Below are 20,490 nucleotides of genomic sequence, written 5' to 3' on the forward strand. Positions count from 1 at the left end.
ATAAATAAATAATTCGCGCTCCCTCCACCCCCCTTCTTAACAGCCCCGCCCCGCCCCTCACGCAAAGGCCCCAGCGCGAGGCGGGCCCGGGGGGCAAACTTGCCTCCTCCTGCCGCCGCGCTCGATACGGACTCTGTTATACACGCGCCTACCCGCCTTGGGGGCTCTCGTCAACGGCGGGCGCGAGGACCACGCCGCGTTGGGAAGCGCCCTCGGGGCGGTTGGCGCTTCCGTTCGTCGGGGCGGCGGCGGCTACCGCGCCCATTTCCTGCGGATGAGCGCGCGCGCAGCGTCCGTTGGAACCACGACGGCGTCGGCGGCGTTTGGTTGAACATTACCGTCGTTTTAAATTTGCTTAATTAACGGAATTAAAATAAAGTATAATCATTGTCTCTCGTTCGTTTGGTGTTGGTTATTCTAGTGGCGGCGTCGTTGTTAGACGGGTTTTTTTTTATTTTCTTTTGATATATTTTTTCCCCGTTTAAGATTGTTTTGAAAGGAGAAGTGGGGTGTAGGCGTGAAGTAGGGAAGTTTTCTCGTCAGATTGATTGTGTTAAACATTTAGACAAACGTTCATATCCAATTGTAACAAAAAATAGCCCCGTAAAATCGTGACATTGTAATAAGACAAATAATAAAATAACTCCGCTGAGGCAGAGCCAGCCGGCATTGGAAAAGCCCCAACATCAGCCTCCGCCGTCAGGTAAAAAATCCAATTCGTACACGACAACCACCACAAATAATACATCCAAACAATCTCACTCACAAATAGCAATACCAACCTTGCTAGTTATAACCAATTAACGCTGTTTAATGAACAAATTAGTGCGAGTGACGGCTCGGGCCTGCGGTGCGGGGTGAGGCCTGGCTAGACTAGCGACGCTCCAAATCATCTTAAAGATTGTCGTTACATAACACCAGTTATAATCATAAACGTAATTATACTAATTATTGCGACTGTGGTGTGAGCTATAATGTCTCGTTAATTGGAGGTGGTAGGTTAAACCCGTTTGGGTTTAAGCCGCGGCTGGGCTGTTAATCCGCTTTGGTGCCAATGCCGCATCTCATTAAACGCGGCCGCGCCGATTCTACTTTGCATTATAAATAATCACCATTATTGTACAAGCAAATATAATCCTTGTCATCATTGACGTCGTTTGAGTCGGTTAATTTCACAGCCCTAGGCGTGGGGAAACGTGTGTACGTGCTTGTGCGCGGTTACACCGTCACGCAATACAGTACACGACTACCTTAATACATTTTAATATCCATAACAAAACAAAAGAAACACGGCTGCATATTGTCTGTAAGGAAGGCCGTTGTCGAAATGTCCTTAAAACCACAGTATCTTGTCGGTAACAAACACAACCCACCACCGTGTTGCCTTCATACGTACGTACCGCTTTAATCCGTGCATGTTTTTTGTATTGTACAGCGCGGTGTGAAATCACTCGCATTTCATGTGTCTCACCCGTGTATATATGTGTGCACGTCTCGATCTAGTAACACAAGCAACGAGCAGCGATTTTTTAAAAATATTATTTGTATCACCCCCCCCCTTCCACCCACCTCTCTCTCTAAAATGTTGATATTTAATGAAATAATTCGCCTGCCCGCTCTCTGCCGGCCATTTTCACGCCTCCGCTTCTCTGTTCGCTTGGCGAGACGAGACGAAGCGTACGAACGAGGCACCGCCGCGCCCCGTGATCTTGGGGGGCCTCTTCCCCTCCTCCTACTCATCATCATCCTCCTCTTCTTTAGCCATCGCTACCAAACAACCAACCCTCCTCCTCTTTAGCCCATCTCTACCAACCTACCAACCCCCCTCCCTTCTTCGTCTTCTTTCTGAGCGAAATAGATTTGTCGAAACGCACATTTTTTTCGGGGGTGGGGGGTGGGGAGTAGTGCCTTTGCTTAGTTGGGATTTTTTTGTAACGTTAATTTGTTGCCGTGAACGGATTTAATCATTGTGCTTCTTGGGGGGTGGGCGTGTGTGCGTGTGTGTGTGTGCTGCTTTTTAAACAAGCGCGGCGGTCGTTGGCTTTGCGAGCCCGAGCCTCTGCCCGCCGTGTCTGTGAAGGTACGTGTTCGTTGCTATTATTATTGTTATTGCAGAAATAAAACCGGCGGGCGAGGGGGGGGGGCACAGGTTTCATTGTAAAATCCAGCGGATATTTTGAGGGTCATTGTTTAAACAAAAAATGTCACCACACACCGCCCGCCCTCGTGTTTTTTCGCCTGCACGTCCACGCATTTGGAGGTGGGTGATGGTGGTGGGGATATTTGCCGAGAAATGGGTCGCTCTTTCGTCCGTGCAGTCGTCGATGCTACGCGTAATTCGCAGTGCCCGCGGATTGCCGTGCTGTTGTTACTCCATTTTTAAAAGGCTTCCCACACCCCCCCACCACCACCACCCTTTTTTGAGACGTATTGTTTGGACGCGTGCAGACATTGCAGAGCATTGCGTTCTTCGTATGCCTCCCACATGTATTGGCGCCGAACGTGTGCACGTATACGTGTGTCCGCTGTGTACAGTATACGGATAGGACAGCGAGCGGAGCTCACGCTGGTGGTAGGTAGTCGACCCTTCGCCGTTGTCACCATTGTTTTTCGTTGCCCCCAGCCATCGTAGTTTGCCCTGCAGGGTGGGTAAATTGATCGCTGCTTGGTACAGGGCGGTCGGCGTTGGACGCGACGTTGATTAAGGAGAGAGACGTGGGATTTTCAACGGTGGCAATGACAGACGGCGACAGTGGAGTGACGTCTCCGGTGCTCGAGACACGATAAGAATTTGATTATGGACGTACAGTACACAGGGTGTGTGGTGTGCATAGAAAGCACAGAAGCCTTCTCCAGCCGTCCGTTGTTGTGCACAGTGTGTGCATTAGGTGGCTCGCAGCCATGCACGGATACAGTCATGCAACCGACCCTTTGAGGCAGCCCGGGTGTTGAGTGTCTTAATTCCTACGCCCGTGTCGCATCCCGTATTTCATGTTTGCATGCGTGTTGAGGGGGGGGGGTTATAAAGATTCAGGCTGAAGTGCCGAACCGACAAATCTTTGATCCGAAATCAAAACTGGGTCAGAGCACCTGCGTTGCATGCTCACCCCGGGCCATTGTGAAACCCACCCGCCAATGAAACACTGTGTCTGTGTGTAACCGCACGGCCACGTTTGTGCGTCTGTCCGCCCGTCTCAGTCGCCCTCTTGTGGCTGCAGAGTGTACACGCGTGGCATGTTGGGGGGGAGGGGGGGCTTGGGTACATGCATCGTGCGGAATAAGGTGTTCCTTGCTTCATGGTTAATTTTCGCCTCCCAATAAACGCTCAGGAAAATGTTGCAAATGTGGGATCCTAAAATGTGCAGGACGGAACACGCGCTGTTATGCAATGTGCATGGGCCGTGTAGGGAGGGGGAGAGTGGAGTAGGGCTGGATGGATTGGTGGTGAAGGCTCCTGGGAGATGAGGGGAGGGCTGAATGCAGTGGTTCTGATGAGGAGAGAGGCAGGGTGTGAAAGGGTGAGGAGAAAGGGGAATGGTGAGCCGATATGGAAGGAGTGTGAACAGGCATGTGAAATTACCCTATGTTATACTCCCACCTATGTTTTTTCATAATTCATGGGAATGCTGAATGGGCTTCACCCATAAAGCAATACCCCTACGTTATTTTCTAAATTGACATGTTTTGTCAGTGGAACAAGTTTGGACTCATTGTGCATGTCAGCCCGTGATGAACATCTTATTGCTGTGTGCATCTAATCGCTGACAAATTATTTGTAGTGTTGCATTTTAAATGACACTGGTCTTCAAACAAAAAAAGTGCTTTTTTTCTGTAATCTCTGCATCCACCACACTGCACCTGCCCCCCTCCAGATGTGCTCGCACCACCCAGTGTCCCTTTCAGGGGAGTCCTGAGGACAAGTGGCAATGTTGGTACACACACAGCTATAAACCGAGTCCCCTCCCACCACAGTACTCTGAATGACAGTGGACATTTGCTCCTAAGTTATTTCTTTCCTGTGACCATTGCGATAATGATGAGTGAATTCTGTCTATTCGTTATGTGCAAGTCCCCTGTCCAACTTGATGACTGATTCTGTTCAGAAAGGGATGCCATGTTCGATGAAAGCTGTCCAGTTGTTTTTTCCCTGAACAACCTGTCAGGACTTGTTCCAATATCTAGTATGCCTAGCAAATGTGGTTGTGATTGGCATCCGTTCCTTACCTGTTTCATATTAACAATATTTAAACGGGAACTTGCTGCATGACCTGCTCACAAGTTTGTATATAAATGTTACATTTGGTTGTCATGCTGTGAAGTTAAAATATCTTTTGTAATAATGATTGTTTACCCAGGAAAGCCTTGCTATGCCTCAGGGATCTTTCAGGAGGATCCTGCTGTGGGATGTTTTAAGACGGTTCCTGTTTTTGAGTAGTTTTTGTGCTTGGGAGGAAGTGGCATGCCGAGAGAAAAACTACACTTGCAAGGGGATATACCACTTAATCCACACAAGTAATATTCTCAGAAGCCTATTTGATGTGCTCTGGCTGCATCTCTGATCCAGCAACCCTGACTCAAAGTCTCGTGATTTTACACATGTGTGACATTAACCTCAGATGTCCCCATGTAGAAGTAATACAGCTGGAAACCAGTTGTTTCCGTGGATGCCTATTATGTAGTTAAGGTCACCCATTGACCTTTGAGCAGATGAAACTGTGGTTTTGGTCCCTCATATACCTAAACATAATAGGCCATGAACTAAACATTTTTAATTTGTGATACAGAACAGCTTGACGGCCCTGAAGTTAGCTTGTAAATAAGGTCCTAAACAAATAAAAGTCTATACAGTTGTCGAGTGGTGCGATTTTCACAAGAGCCAGAAAGACATTCGAGTTAAAGATAAGACTTGCCATGTAACAGTTGCCTACATTTTTAATTGGTTTGTTTAAAAATGTTTGACACGACTCGGTTTTATCAAACTGGGTGCGAATATCCAGTATTAAATTTCAGAGCATGGCTCTAGAGTGTTGTGCCTGTGAGATTGTTTATGTAATAGTTATATTGTTCAGATTGCTGTTGTGAAATGTCTCAATGCCGATTGCTTGTGATCTTAGGCGGACACCTTTTGGGTTTCCTTACATGCGAGAGGAAGCTAATACCCAGAGACGGGACTTAGATGCATACAAATAGGTCAGCAACCTACTCAATGCACTGGGTGACACGCATCTGATCTCAACGTGATTCGCCAACCAAGCTCCACCACGCCCAGTCATATATCTCTGGCTTCATGAAGGTTATCAAATATGCAGTTGTAAAAAACAGGGCGTGTTGTGTTATACAACTGCGTTTGGGGATTTACAGTGAACCTTGTTGGCCCGTTTAGTTTAGGTTCACTATAAGATGTTCCTTCTGTTAAGAGATTACTGTAAAATGGGTTCAAATTGGTGGCCTCGTGCTGGCCTGTGAGGTTTTCAGAGGATGCCAAAAATCACACGAGGGCACATGGCCACATCCATGCACCGAAAACAAGAAAATGGCGATTAAAAGGGCAAACCATCTGTGTGGGATTTGAAGATTTTCACTGCCTGCAAGTGCATAGGTCTTTCTGAAATAGTTAATTTTAAAACGTGTTTTTAGTGCCTTGAGTGTCATGTAAAGTTTGATCAAAATATAGTGTATTTTTCAATTTGTGTACATGCGTGTCTGCTGATTGCACATTAAACATCTTTTGCAGCCTTTTTTTTGCTTTTTAATGTAAGACAATATGCATTTTAAAACATTAACAGCACAATGTTTAGATATTACAGCAGTGGTGAGATGCGGTTACAAGGAGAAATGGGATATTTCATGATACAAAGATGCATCGAAGCACTTAAATGCCCTTATACTGTTTCCACTTTGAATTTAGTTTTCTGCCTGAAGTGTGTGTACAGGAAAAGGTTCTTCACTTTGAAAGTTTCTGTATTGTGTAACCCATGAAATATTGCATTTGCATGTTTTGCTCTTATACATTTGCCTACGTAATTGCGCGCAAAGCAACTAGTACATTGCTTTAAAAAAACTTCCTTGATCAATGAACTTAACATATAAGCACTGAGCAGAGCCATCTGTCGCATCTTTATCCATGATATCAGGATATGCTTGGAGCGTGGACTCGGCTCACTTGTTAATCCAAAATATTGCAATACTTCTTGTACATTTACTCACCACCATGTTTTCCTTTGTTCCCGTAAGTAGTTGTAACATTTTTATTATGGATAGAACTGTACCTTACAGCTTGGGTTTTTATATATGAAATTGGCCGATTACTTGGGTTTAAAAATGCTGTTGTTAGGAATATGCTTTGTCTAGAAATATCCTTGTGTACATGGAAAAAGATTGAACTGTTTTAGTGGAATGCTGTGTTCACAAGTGCAAATATGCTTCACGAGTTTTGGTGTATGCTGCAAACATTGGACAAGGCTTATACTAATTCTGTGGTCAGGGTGCCATTTATTTCCTTACCAGTGGGAAACATCACCCTGTGTTTTTGGGAGTGCCATTTTTTTATGTGATTGGTCTGGCGCCTTTCCCGTATGTGGACTTCATTTCACCAAGATGTTGGTGGACATTGGAAGCATACTGCTCTCTATTCAAACTAGCATTAAGAATGTAATCATAGCCTGCAGGATTTTACTGATTGACAAGATGTTGGTGCCCATGTTACGCGACCACCATTCAGTAACTGCTCTAGGCCAGATTTGCTTTTAGATTCAGCCATGCCTATGAGTTTTGTTCAGATTTAAAATAACCTGCTGCAGCAGCTCAGCAAGGCATGCACCTTGTACAGGAATGCCTATGATCCTTTTCAAGATATATTTCTCATTTAATTGGACTCTGTGTCTGAAGTAAAGTATATGCATGTAGTTTTATGATGTTTTAAGCATGGCAGCCCCTTTAATCCTTGGCCAACGATATTTTAGTCATAGGAGCTGGGTATTCAATGTTGATCTCCTTAATACAAACCAGGAAATTCTTAATGCTAATTCAGATAAATCAGGATCTCTGCACTTGTATCTGATATGATGGCATCCGATTATGCACGATTAGGCCATCTGTTTTGCCCATGTAATGCTATTTCTCACGCAGTGGCAGTGTCTGTACCTCGTGTGCTGTGTGCAATTCATTGCAACAAAAACCCCAGTGAGCCTGCCAAGCCATTTTCTAGGGCCTTCCATTATTGCACGCCCTTCTGTGCGAGTGGGTTTTCCCCGTTATCTATGGGGAAAAATAACAACATGAAAGTGTAAAAAAAACACCGATGTTTACGGAATTATTTGCAGAATGTCGTTTTGTACGTCAGTGTAACAATTACAATGCAGGGGAGAATCTTGGGTAGAGTGCAACAATACCTCCTTTGTTCGCTCGTCATTTTGTCTCATTGCTGATACACGCATGTTGCATTAGGGTGCCTTTTGAGCTGCAAAGTCCGTGGTTTTAGCTACGAGCACATTAGGGCTGCCGTCGGCCAGTGCCCAGGGACCACCTAAATGGCCGCTTCCTGCTGAGCTAGTGGGATGGGTGGGCCTGGTGAAACCCCCATCTCCCACCCACCCTCTCCCCCTCCATGTGTCTCTTGGTTGCGGCCTTCCTCTCCCCTCCCCGGCACACGTGAAATATTAATGAGACTGAGAGCTATCACATGCTGAGCCATCGCGTGATGGCGAGGGCATGCATCTTTTATCGCGTTTATTGTTCGTTCAGGCCTTCTCGTTGCAAATCTTTTTCAAATTTCGTACTTTTTTTTTTGCTATGAGTGTTAGTTTTCGGGTTATTTGCACCCTCGTAATGTGTCAAGGGGGGGAAAAAATACCTTCTGTGTTCCTGTGCAAAATGTGAAGCAAATCTCTGATGTTTACATGCTGAAAGCAACCGGCGAGATTCATCTTTGTGCGTGGGGTGGTGCTGCGGAATTATTTATTTTTTTAAGGACACAGGCGCGGCAGCGTCATTCGGCGACGCCCTGCTCTCCCGATCGCTCCTCCTGCGCACAGGCCCTTGTGTAACGGTCGGGTGACGTCTCTGAACAGGCCTGCCTTGTGTCTGCCCCCTTTCCCACAGCGGGCCTTGGCCCAGCAGTCTATTCACGGTTGGCTGATCTGCGCAGAGCGAGCGAGAGTGCAAACAAACGTAAGCGTGTGCAGCAAAAAAAAAACCTTCGTCTGACGTTTTGAGGTCAGGATTTCCAGGAAGCCTTTCTCCTAGACGTTGTCTTCAAAAAGAAAGCTTTTATTGTGATATTAAAAACGTCCTATGGGTAGCAGCTCGTCTGTGCGTCATTACTATTTTAACACTTCCAGTCCCTACGTGTAACTGATGTGATTATGTAAAAGAAAAATACAAAAATATCTGTAAAGAAAGCATGATTTAGGTTTCTGACAAGCCGACAATGTCGCCCTTGGCCAAATCTTTACTCATTTTTTGTAGCCTTCGGTTAAATCTCTACTCAGATTTTTTTCCTTTTATTGCTTGTCTATGCATGTTTGCACACTGATAATTTGCATTCTGGAGGTTGCTTTGTCCTTGTTGAGAAGTAAAAATGTAAATTTAATGCACAGTTGTGAATTTAATATAATTAATGTTCATTTATACTGTAATGATGATATGGTAACATTGTTACTGTAATTGCTTGCACACCTTTGTGTGCGCGGATTTGTATTTGCGTGTGTTTTGTTGTTATATCCAGGTCTGCGAAACCGGCTTGTGTGAGGTGACGGCCTTTGGGGGACAAGTGAACAAGGAGCCGTCGAGCGAACGGGCGTAAGAGAGGCGTAAGACTGAGAGGGAAAACATGAGCGAGTTGGAGCAGTTACGACAGGAGGCCGACCAGCTGAAAAACCAGATCCGGGTGAGATGTTTCATTCAAGGCACGTTATGATGTGAAGTAACCTCAAAGTATTTTGGTTATCTTCATAAAGGGTGCTCTATGAACTGTTAGTCCAAGTGTGGGACATTTCAGTAAAATCCCTAACTCTTAAAAAACAGACTTATTGTTTGGTTATCAGTTATTATTCCTAAAATAAAATGTGTGCTTTTAATTTTATTAATACAATTTATCATTGATGTGACTTATGGAAAGCCATCTTGAAAAAATACTGCAAATATTACATTAATGTGGAGATATTGTTTTATTTAGTTTTCACCGCAATTCACAGTAGTCGCCTTAATGTGAAATCCGCATACCCATCTGTGTGTTTGGCATTCCTGCAAAAGTGTTCATCGGGTGAGTGGACATTGCTTGAGTCGGAATCTGTGAACCTTCAACTTAAGAGGTTGGCTCTACACACAGCCCACCAAGCCTACGTACATTTTCAATCAATTTAATTCTTTGACGCAAATTCAAGTGACATTAAAAATTAAATTCCTGACGTCAAAGCAAAATTCAATACTTCATTTATTTCACTGAATCCTTATTGGGTTTCCCCCCCTCTGATGGCTGTGCAGGGGATTGCGCTGACGCACGCCTACTGCATGTTTGACTCCGTTGTTAAAACCGTGCGGAGGCATGTGCTTGAAAGCTTGTGCGGGTTTCTCTGCTCAAAGATACCCCGAGTGCGCAAGGAGTGCCCTGCTGACAGGTTGGCCTTTGAATCACAGCACACACAATGGTGTTAGTAAATTGTGTGTGTATAGATAAGCACAATGGATATGTTCTCAATGTTCAGGTTACTCTGAAAATTGGGCCTAGATACAAAATATTGGACAATCAGAAATTTTCTTTCGGATTGATGTGAAAATTACGTTACAGGAAGTGATTCCACTTTCAATAACGTCACATCCGCAGTTTTCCCACTAATAGTTGTCTCACATGGCATTGGGTGACGTCATACTTGCTAGCACTAAGACTATTTGCATTATTACAACAAGTAGATGATCTAAAAATCTGAAAGATCCAAATTTGTCCAAAAAGTGAAAATCCGAATTTTAAAAATTCAAAACGCATCCTAGTTGGCACCATAGTGGAGGTGGCCGATTTTTTCTAGGACTGTGTTGTAATGTGTGTTAAAATATTGAGCCAGGCATCTAATACATTTTAGCAGTGTGATTGCAGTCACCAATGATATGATTTAACGATTGTAAAACATTTTCTTAAGCTTAATTTTGTTAATTCCTGAACTGAAGACTCCGTCACATACAGGCACAGCAGCCAACATATTTTTCTTTGCTGCTAAAAAAATCAGGTTGGTAGTTGATTAATATTGACCCGTAAAGGATTTCAAAGGATGGACCATGATGTTACTTGGGTTTTTCCCAAATGTGTCACTTTCATGAGAATGTTAGAAAATAAATAGTTTACTCTGCTTTGGTGACATTCATGTATGCATTATGCATGACCTAGACTGCTGTGGTGCTTTTAAGGTTAGTTAGCTCTGTACATCTGCATAACATGGGGTCACGGTCATTCTTGTGAAGATGATCCCGCAAAATAACATTAGTTTCAGGTTGTTGCCATGAGTATTTGCTGTATAGAAAACTGGGCACATTGATGATAGGTTTAACCAAAATGTAGTGATAAAAGACATTGATAATGGTCATTCCTTTTCAACCAACAATTTGTCACATTCCATGACATTGTCACATCGTCTTGCGGCGTCATGTTCTGCGAGACGTCATTGTTTTGCACCTCAATATAATGTTATTATTGCTAATTATGAACTTCAGTAAAACCCAGACTAGCCAGACTAATAGGGGAAGCCCTGTTCTGGCTAACTGAAAAGCCTGGCCAGCTCAAATTTCCATACAAATCAATGTAAAAAACAATACACACACGTGTATTTCAAATATTTTGCATCGTCTACACACACGTGTATTACATATACACATGTACAGCATAGTATGTGTATTTAATATTCGTGGGCGGTTGTTCGTTGACAGACCAAACATACTTGTGTGTACAATATTTCACCGTGGTTATGGTCAGTGAGGGTATGCAGGTGCGACCACCCCCATCGCCCTGCCCTATCCCTCCTGCAAAAGAACTAATGTATTGCCATAAGTCAATTTAACACTTTAACTACATTTTCTACACTTAATACCTGTTTCATTGCATTTTATTATAGATTATTGCATTGCATATTCCAAACTGGAATGAGTAAATTATCGTTTTAGATTCACAATTCTACATGAAATGTACACGTTAAAGATGTTTCTTAATAAGCTGATTCGGTATGGCTGTGAGGAAAATCCAGCTATTCCAAATACGAGTTGCCGAATTCCGGCCATCCAGGATTTTACTGAAATAATAAAACATGAAGGACAAATTTATTTTGGAAAGTTAGACAATCCATGCATATTCTCGATTTTTCTTCCTCGGTAGTGTATCAAGATACAGTAAAACAGTCCATTTGGGGGCTGAAGCCATACAGTGCTTTAGGGCATATTCATAAACTGGTCGCACTTCACGGAGGATGTAGGGTGACACTTCGTATTTTTACATCTGGTGCTGACATCTAAGCACACTGACAGCAGCAGCACTTTTTATTTGATCTCAAAGGTTTTGGCCATTTAACCAAATGCTGCGTAAGTTTTAAGTGTGACCTTTTGGCGGCAGTTCGATATTGGGAAAGTAGGACAGCGTACAGATCTCTCGTGAAATTTATGGTTTTGAAAAGCTTTCGCAATCAAGTCTTAAGCGTTCACATAAATTGTGCAACAAAGTAGATTTTGATTTTTTTAAAAATGTACCACTTAAGTCTATTTAGCAGTCTCATTCAGAAATGCCAAAATCAAGTAAGCAGATTTTAAATGGCTGGATATTGGTAAGAGAACTCAAGAATTGTCTAAGCATTAGGTTAGGGTGAAATAGCTTTACATGCATATTCAAGCACTTTACCTATGGTACATGTATCTGAATGGGTAATACTTTTTCATATCAAGTAGCCCCCCATTTTATTTAAGATCACTGGAGACTGCCAACTTCAGCCACCATCCAGGCCGGGGTTTCTGTTTGATCTTGATATATGTAGATGAATGTTAGATTTGATTTGTATTAACTGTCAAACCATGGAAGTAGCAAAGTTGTTGTGAAAATAATGCAAGGCAGATGTTTACTTGACCTATTGTGACGAAATGTTAGTCGGTTATTTAAAAAAAATTCAACTAATATTTACAGATCTGAATAAAATGTGTTTGGACAAACTTTCAACTAAATATTTGGGTGAAGCTGTTTAATGGCTGATGAGAAACAATTTTAAGTCTTGTGTACCTCCCAGACATGCTTCGGAGTAGTATTCAAATAATTAGCAAGATGTACTCGACTGTAGTTGAGAGCCTCTGTTATATGCAGAAGTAATTTTTATTGTTTCAACATTGATATTAATATCATCTTGAGATGGTTGTTGAGAGAAGTGACGCCCTGTGGAATGCTTGTTGTTGTCAGCACCGCACAGTCGGCACACACCCACGGCCTTGCATTGTGCTGTGGGTGAAGGCGGTGAGCCTTTTTGTGAGGGTGCTCTTCCAACTGAGCTGCTATGGTGTGAGCGTGTAGTAGGCCAGTGTGCGTTTTTAAGTCTGCGCGAGATGCATTGCTGTGCATGTGCTGTGCCGAATGGCTACAAATCACGTAATTTAGGCTTGGGACAACCGGTTGTTGAAATGTAATCCAAAATTTCTAAATTTAGACAGCGAGTTGGTGAGCTGTAACGTCTCTATTTAATGACTTTGCTTAACTGCAAATAATTTATGTTCGCAAACTACGGTGTAAAATCAAATGGAGAAAAGAAACAGTTTGTGCTGCGTGTGGCCATAATAGTGCAAGATAATTTACAACCAAATTTACACAATCATTTTCAAAATTGTCATGTGAAATGTGAATCGGTCATTGTCACTTAATCGTTAGAGTAGTGCTTACATAATACCAACTGATATTTTGTACTGCTGTAGATGCTGGTGAAAACTACTGTTCTAATGGAGTTCAGAATTTACTTGTTTAGATTTTTGAGGATATAAGTGCTGATTGACAGACCTAGAAAGTATTTTTGCAAGCTAATGTTAAGTATGAGACACAGCATTACCTGTTAAACATGTCCTAAGATGAACCCCACCAACCGGCCACCAAGCAGGCAGATTACAACTATGAATGTCGCTTTGTGTGGCTGATATTATGGTTCTTGGTGTCTAAGCGTAGAACCCAACGCTGCATTGTAAAACGTACGTTTAGAGGAAAGTTTCCCGCATGCTTACAAATATTAATTTCACATTGTCATGCAACCAGTGATCTGTGCATATGAACGAATGGACTGGTTCCGCCTTCACTGTAAGCAGTGCCTTAACAGTGCTGACCATAGCATAGCTGCTAAAATCTTTAGGTTTGAGGTAACCAGCTTTTAACTCCACATGATGACTGTTTTCTCTTTGTCCTATACTGCCTTCCAAACGGTCGAACATTTTTCTTAACATTCAGCAATTTTCCTTCGGGCCGCAAAACGTGCTGTAGATTCGACTTTTGAGGGCAGGCACAAACTAATGGCCGGGGCACAAAGTGTCTACCCCCACCATCATGTATGTATTTATTTAGAACTTTTTTCGCACCATACCTAGCCAACCGTGCTAATCATCACCCTTCCCTACCGCCTACCCATAAATCTCAGGCTATAGCCATCTTAGATATGAGTCGAACAATTTGATTTTATTAACACATATAGAGCCTCAAATAATCAAGAAACCTCACTGATAATCGGGTCATCTCAGGTTTTGTTTAACCTTTTCATCAATTGGTGTGGTCCAAAGCCACACACAGCCTCTTAAAATGTATTTCATATGGTTTGGCATCGCATGTGCCCATATCTGATAATCGGCAGTGTTTAGCAGGGGTCGTGTCTTTTGTAGCGCACGCCTCCAGTGCGTCACTGTTCCAGCCAAAGGTCATGTCAGGTGACGCAAGCGTGCAGTAACGGTGGTGGATCAGCTGGTGCATTCCACGTCACTGTTCCAGCCAAAGGTCATGCCAGGTGAAGCAAGTGTGCAGTAACGTTGGTGGATTAGCTGGTGCATTCCACAGCCGCGGCACCACGCACGCAGGTGCGATACACAGTAGTTGTCGATCAATTAAGTGTATCCCTAGTTGTGAGTCCTACAGCTAACAGTCTAATTGCGGTGTGAGTCGCACTTGCGAACAGTACATTGCAAGTACTGAAGTACTCACGATTGCCATACGGCTGTTGATGGCCTGCGCACGTAGCAGCGAGTACCCCTCGGTGAGCGTATGAGAGCATTATAGCTCCAATCACGGGCCGTGCTTAGACCAGGCGGCGACTGGCCGCAATTTTTTTCTGGAGCGGCTTTTGATTTTTCAGGGCCGCTGTATCAACCGCTAGTCGCGGTGATGTTATTGCCAAGGACCGGGCATCACTCGGTCGTGTGGCCAGTGGCCGTGGACGTAGGCTCGGCTGATCTTTGAGAGCGTCACGGGCAGGAGCCATGTTAGCACGGCAGGTGACATCTTCGCTGTGTGCGAAGTGATGGATGAAACTGGTGGTGGAGGTGCTTGCCAGCCATTCGGGGACAAGGGTTTTGTTGCTGGGGCAGCTTCTGTTCGGGAAGAAGAAACGGGCGCCGACATGGAGTCAACACAAGCCTCATCCAGAGACTTCTCTTGGACCATGATGGCCTAACTGGAGTGACAGGGCAGTTCTGCCCTCGGAGGCCACGATGGTTTTGACCAGAGAGCAAGGCGTTTGCCCCAGACTCGGCACACTGCTAGAGTAGTGTCAGCTTCTGAAGACGATAATGTATTCCTAGAAACGACCTGTCGACACGTTTGCTTGCATCCACGTGCTGTCGGAGGTCAATTCCACACATCCAGCGTTTCACTGCGGAAATGTCAACCTCTGAAGATGACGTCACTGGCCGAAACCAGTACATCTTCCAGGAGCCATGAATGCAGCAGGATAAACATCAGCTTTCATGCAAAATGGATGTTTTCACAAGACCGTGTGCTGAGATGCAGGATCAGGTGCAAGCTCAAGCTCGCTGAACCGGAGCAATCTCAGCCGATGGATGGCAGAGCCATTCGTCTTCACCAGGAATCTACCGACAAGGAATACATTGCTTCCGCTTCTAGATTCTCTGAAGAAACATCCGCTGAGAGTAGGCTAAATCAGCAGGGGCTCCTTCGACCATGGGGCAGCCTTACGCACTGGATGAGGCGGACCCTAAAGCGTTCGCTTCCATCCCATGCGTGGATGCGACAGTGGTAGCGAGGGAGCTCCCAGGTCACCTTTCTCTACAGGAGGAAAGCTCCCAGGTCCTGCCAGACGTAACAGACAGGACATTGGGCAAATATCAAGAAAGGTCGTCAGCTGCAGCTTCGGAAGCCACGTCCGGAAGTAAGGCGAAAGACAAGCTCAAATGGCCTCAGTGCCGAGCTAACGCAAACCACTTCAGCGTACGGGCATTAGCATCGACAATGCCAAGGAGAGTGGCCGGTTCCCCCCCCCACCATCTCCTTAAGGCGGGTCAGGATGCGTGCATTGGTGGCTTTATTACCACGTTTCCACAAGCCTGGGTGCACACGACATCAGACGCTCGAGTTCAAGCAGTCATGGAACAGGGCTACAAGCTGGACTTCCAAGATATCCTTAGTTTCTTTGCATTCAAACCTTGACCTGTGCCGGAGGGATCCGTAGCTTGTTCAGGTGGTCATACGGGAAATTTCACAGCTTCTAAACATCCAAGCTTATCGATACGTGGCTACCAGTTAACGAGGTGTGGTGAGGTTTTACTCCAGATGTATTGGGGTCAGAAAAAAAACCTCCGGACAATCCTGGATGAAAGAAGACTGAATATCTGCCTCACGAGAAGCACTTTAAGATGGTTGCATCAGGAACTCCCCCAATGCCTACAGGATATCTATCTACACATGCCTATGCACCTGTGGTACTTCCAGTACCTGCGGGTTTACGCCCTCTGACAACAGAGCACTGTGCGGTGCCATTCGCCCTGGCCAAGGGCATTCAACAAGGTTCCCGTTGCTTTGGTTGCATCGTTAAGAGAGGTATGCACATTTATCCCTATCTGGACGATCTGATTGGAGCATCCTCACGTCCCAAACTCCAGCGGAAACCGATCCAGTCCTTTGGCTGCTTGAGAACTAAGGTTGGGTGGTGAACCCGGCAAAGTGTGTTCTACCAACTCGGTAAATACCACCTCGTTTCTGAAATTTGGAAGGACGATGGTTGTACGCCTCTTGGAGACAAATGCATTGTTCATCGGCGAACAAGCTCCAGAGCTGCAAACCATTATTAACTCGACACCTTGGCTTTGCAGGACGCCAACTTCGGGATCAGTTTTGTCTACTGCCATCTAAGGAGTGGCCTATTCCTCCTCCAGGTAGCGTCTCTGATATGATTGGTAAATGTTGAGCATAACATTGGACCGGTAGTCAACAGTATTGGATGAAGATAACTTTTTTTTACCTCGGTAAGAACTCAGTTTTTCTAGTCCAAACTGCTAACCACTGGTCCTTGTGATCACCGTTAGAGTTTGTCAAGGTTCATCTTTTGATGAAGAGGTAAATGACCAGGTTTAGTGCTGTTTGTCCTTGGTTGTGTCCGTGGAAAGGGTGTTGATGTTTTTGGTATAGCCGCCTACCGTGGGAGTATGCTTTGCTCTCAGTCGTGAGGCTTATGGGTCGGGGGTGGAGAAGTCTTATCTGCAGTGTGTTCCATAGCCTGAAAGGAATTGCTGAATGTTAAGAAACACATTCCTGCGGAGGGAGCTGGTAAGAACGTTGGGTTGCTCGGTCAATGGCCAGGGTCAACGGCGGCGTGGTGTATTCCGCAAATATGCCCGACTGTGAGGGCGGGCACAAGCCGGCGTGAGTAGGTTAAACGTTGAGTTTTATAAGGGCACCACGGGGTGACCAGCCCCTGCCCACCCAGCCCCACCCCTCCCCACCCAGCCCCTCCCCACCCTCTGCACCCAGCCCCTCCCCACTCAGCCCTTCCCTCCCCACCCAGCCCCTCCCTCCCCTCCCCACCCAGCCCATCCCCACCCTCCCCTCTCCACCCAGCCCCACCCCTCCCATTTTTGGATGCACGACGGACGGACGGACACAACAATCCTCTGTGGGCTGGTGGAACCAGGAGGTTCCTACCAGTATAACATTGGTCCATTTGCCGGCAGTATGGACTAGAGCAGGGGTCGGCAACCTGCGGCTCCGCAGCCGCATGCGGCTCTTTAACTGCTTCGTGATGTTATTCAGATGCAATGTGGCTCTTGAAATGTTGAGTTTTTTTTTACCGATTTCGAAAAAAATGGTTGCTGTTACTGTTTGGTTGCTGACTTGGACTGGAGAAACGAAGTTTTTTTTTTTAACCAAGATACAGAACCTCGTGTATTTTATAGAATTGTTGCTTTAGTAGTTGAAATTAAGATGAGCCTTTGCAGATGTGGTTATCTCCAGTCCTTGATCAGCCCATTGTGCCTTCACCCCATCGACAATGCAATTTATGGTTGTGTATTTGTCTGTCATGCTGTCTGATAACTGTCCATGTATGTTTGCATTATAGGATGCACGCAAGGCCTGCAAAGATGCTACCCTATTGCAGGTAAGGCCACTGACATTACTGGTCTTTCTTTGGTGCAGGTGATATTGCGTCGTGGCCGGTGCCTGATATTTCAGAATCACAGTTAAAATCCTATCGGTGTGGGTTTTGTGACCACAAAAGTGTCAAGGTGTGTACATGCAAGCAGTAAGTGGAGGAGATCAATATGAAGCATTAGCAGGTGCAATGAGGTTGTCATCTGACCCTACCGTTTTCTTTTTCTGTCCAGGTGACATCAAATCTTGACTCGGTGGGGCGCATCCAGATGCGAACACGCCGGACCCTTAGAGGTCACCTGGCTAAGATCTATGCCATGCACTGGGGTACAGACTCCCGGTGAGATTGCGCATGCACGCACACCAACAGCAGCACGCAGAAAGGCATGTTTATTGCACATTAAGATTTGGGTCATTTTTGATGGGGATATGTGTATTATTGAGTCTACTGGCCACAGACCCATGCCATTCCAGTCTTAATTGGCAACATAGAGAGATTGATTTGTTTTCAAGTGTTGATTATGATTTTCGATTGTGTCTGCAGGCTGTTGGTCAGTGCTTCTCAAGATGGAAAACTAATAATCTGGGACAGCTATACCACCAACAAGGTATGTGCACATGTTGTACATTTTATTCAGTTGTATCTGCATTTAGACACTATTTAAACCGAAATTGTTTTGTTTGATGCTCCTCAGCTTGTGCCTATTGTCATTAAATTGAGAGTTAAGGAGCAGAAGGCTTTGGGTATCGCTTTGGGGATGTGGATAAGAGGACTAATGTTATCTAAGCACAGCCTGCACTCCTGATATCCTAGGTTGTGGGCAACCACTCATGATTAAATATAAACTTTACTCAGTTGGATGTCTCAGCCCAGTTTCCAATTACTTCATTTCCAGTTTGGAGGACAATGTTTGTTTGATTGTCATGTGACACAGGGCATGTGAGAAGGTGAACACCACCCCTAGTGTATACATGAGAAAATTGGAAGAATCACAAACGGAATCCTGCTTTCTACAAGTGGAATCTATATGCAGGGTGGCAAAAAGTCAGGACACATAGGTTTATTTAATTTATGTTAGCACTGGCATTGAACTTTTAAAATTGCTTATTAAGTTAATTTTATATTTTTTTAGCTATTTGTCCTTTTCAGATGACATTTACAAATGGAAAGAAAATTGACAACTATTGACTGTTCACAGATTACATCTGTACACCTGTAACTTTTAAAAAGTCCTAAATTAATTTCAAAGGATCATTCATGCACACATTAATGTTAATGGGTGTCAGTTTGAATATTTCTTAAAATAAATTAAATAACCCTATGTGATTTGTTGAATTGAATATAACTCTACATGTCCTGGCTTTTGGGCCACCTTATTTATAAAAACACAGTTAAGAAAAAGCTGGGTGGCTCCCAGATTTAATGGTAATTTCATTCCATTGAGCTAGTGAGCTGAGGACCTGTTTTTAAGTCCTGAGGTTTTACCAAAAATAACTTTTCATAAATAGCATGTGTTGTTGGATTCCTCTTATTTCTGTGAAAACTAAAATACAAATGTAAAAAAACTTGATTTGAAGCTTTCGTGACTGCAGGAATTACTCTTTGGTTCTTTCGGTAAAGTCACAAATGTAAAAGTTAGGTTTTTGCACTTAAATCGACCTTGACTAGCACTTAGGGCTTATCTTGTCCAGGAACATAGTTAATGTACGATCTGAACAGCAGAAAAGTGTCTTGAATGTTTTCGCACTATAGTAGAGCGTTAGACCATTAGCTTTGTAATGTCTGGATAACCGTAACTCTCGTAGCTGATCCACTACGTACACAACTTTAGTATAAAGTTCGTGCTGTTCGGGACTTGGCCTATAGAAAATTGGCCAAAACGAAAAAAAGCAGCCCAAAATTGGAAACAAAAACCAGAAAAAAAGTACTTTGCAAACATGAAAACATGCTTTACCTTTACAGGTACCAATCAGTTTCCATGCTGCTAACAGAAATACTTCCAAAGACAAAAAAATCATGTTGGAAAGTGTTGCAGAGTCCCTGCGTATGCATAATGTTTCCCGATTTAATTTAGTGACGGGCACTGACACTCATCCGTCCTCCGATGACCCCTGGGTGTCTGTCCAGGTGCACGCAATTCCTCTGCGCTCGTCCTGGGTGATGACATGCGCGTACGCGCCCTCTGGCAGCTATGTGGCGTGTGGCGGCCTCGACAACATTTGCTCCATCTACAACCTCAAGACTCGCGAGGGCAACGTGAGGGTTAGCCGCGAATTGCCCGGCCACACAGGTAAGAAGAATCCAGGACTTTTTTTGCGTTGTCCTGGTAGGTACGCTAAAGAAAATGTAGGGGGGAAAAAAGCGTTCACTTTGTAGTTAAGTGCCTAGAAGAGATGGCTTCACAATTTGAGATTAATCTCATGAACATGAAAATGAGGCCGAAATAAGACATTTCGGTTGATCTTGAGGGAACATTTTGGATTTGTGTGATATTTTACTGTCACCGGAAGTGACGTCACTTCCATAAAATAGTTTGTATTAATGTTTGTTTTACTTATGAAACGTTAAATAAAAAATATATAATTAACATTGAAACTGGCTAAAAAGTCGTACATTTGGTGAATACGCAATGTAGGTTAAAATAATACATTTAATCCAGAAATACAAAATTAACTCCAGAATTGGGCATACAATTCTGAAAATCCAGCTTATATTTATTTAAAATGTTATACTCTTCCATCCCTTGTACCAAGGCCAAGGGTGTGTATCCCTGGCCATCCAGACCTTATTTAAAGCTTCATTATAACACCACTGAAACGTTATTAATACTTTTTAATACACCAATGTAGTGCATCACTGTCTCGTTATGATATATACCTGACAATAAATGCTACGCTTCTTATTA

The 20,490-nt window shown here is 44.1% G+C and overlaps 1 protein-coding gene across 4 annotated transcripts in view; it reads left to right on the top strand.

Moving 5' to 3' along the window:
- Positions 1 to 225: 225 nt before the first annotated feature.
- The window catches only part of LOC144942760 (guanine nucleotide-binding protein G(I)/G(S)/G(T) subunit beta-1), a 29,305-nt gene continuing 9,040 nt past the window's right edge, over positions 226 to 20,490 (top strand). The window contains exons 1-8 of one of the 4 annotated variants that reach the window (XM_078869653.1): positions 226 to 703; positions 2,027 to 2,080; positions 8,101 to 8,169; positions 8,726 to 8,887; positions 17,553 to 17,591; positions 17,818 to 17,924; positions 18,129 to 18,192; positions 19,713 to 19,875. In XM_078869653.1, coding sequence (XP_078725779.1) covers positions 8,831 to 8,887; positions 17,553 to 17,591; positions 17,818 to 17,924; positions 18,129 to 18,192; positions 19,713 to 19,875 — 430 coding nt within the window. In that variant the 5' untranslated portion in view covers positions 226 to 703; positions 2,027 to 2,080; positions 8,101 to 8,169; positions 8,726 to 8,830. Of the gene's footprint in view, positions 704 to 1,896; positions 2,081 to 8,100; positions 8,170 to 8,725; positions 8,888 to 17,552; positions 17,592 to 17,817; positions 17,925 to 18,128; positions 18,193 to 19,712; positions 19,876 to 20,490 lie in introns of those variants that run through there. The other 3 variants (XM_078869652.1, XM_078869651.1, XM_078869655.1) reach the window with 3 other exon arrangements.

Source organism: Lampetra fluviatilis, chromosome 28 (genome assembly GCF_964198595.1).
Source record: "Lampetra fluviatilis chromosome 28, kcLamFluv1.1, whole genome shotgun sequence".
NCBI classification, from domain to species: domain Eukaryota; kingdom Metazoa; phylum Chordata; class Hyperoartia; order Petromyzontiformes; family Petromyzontidae; genus Lampetra; species Lampetra fluviatilis.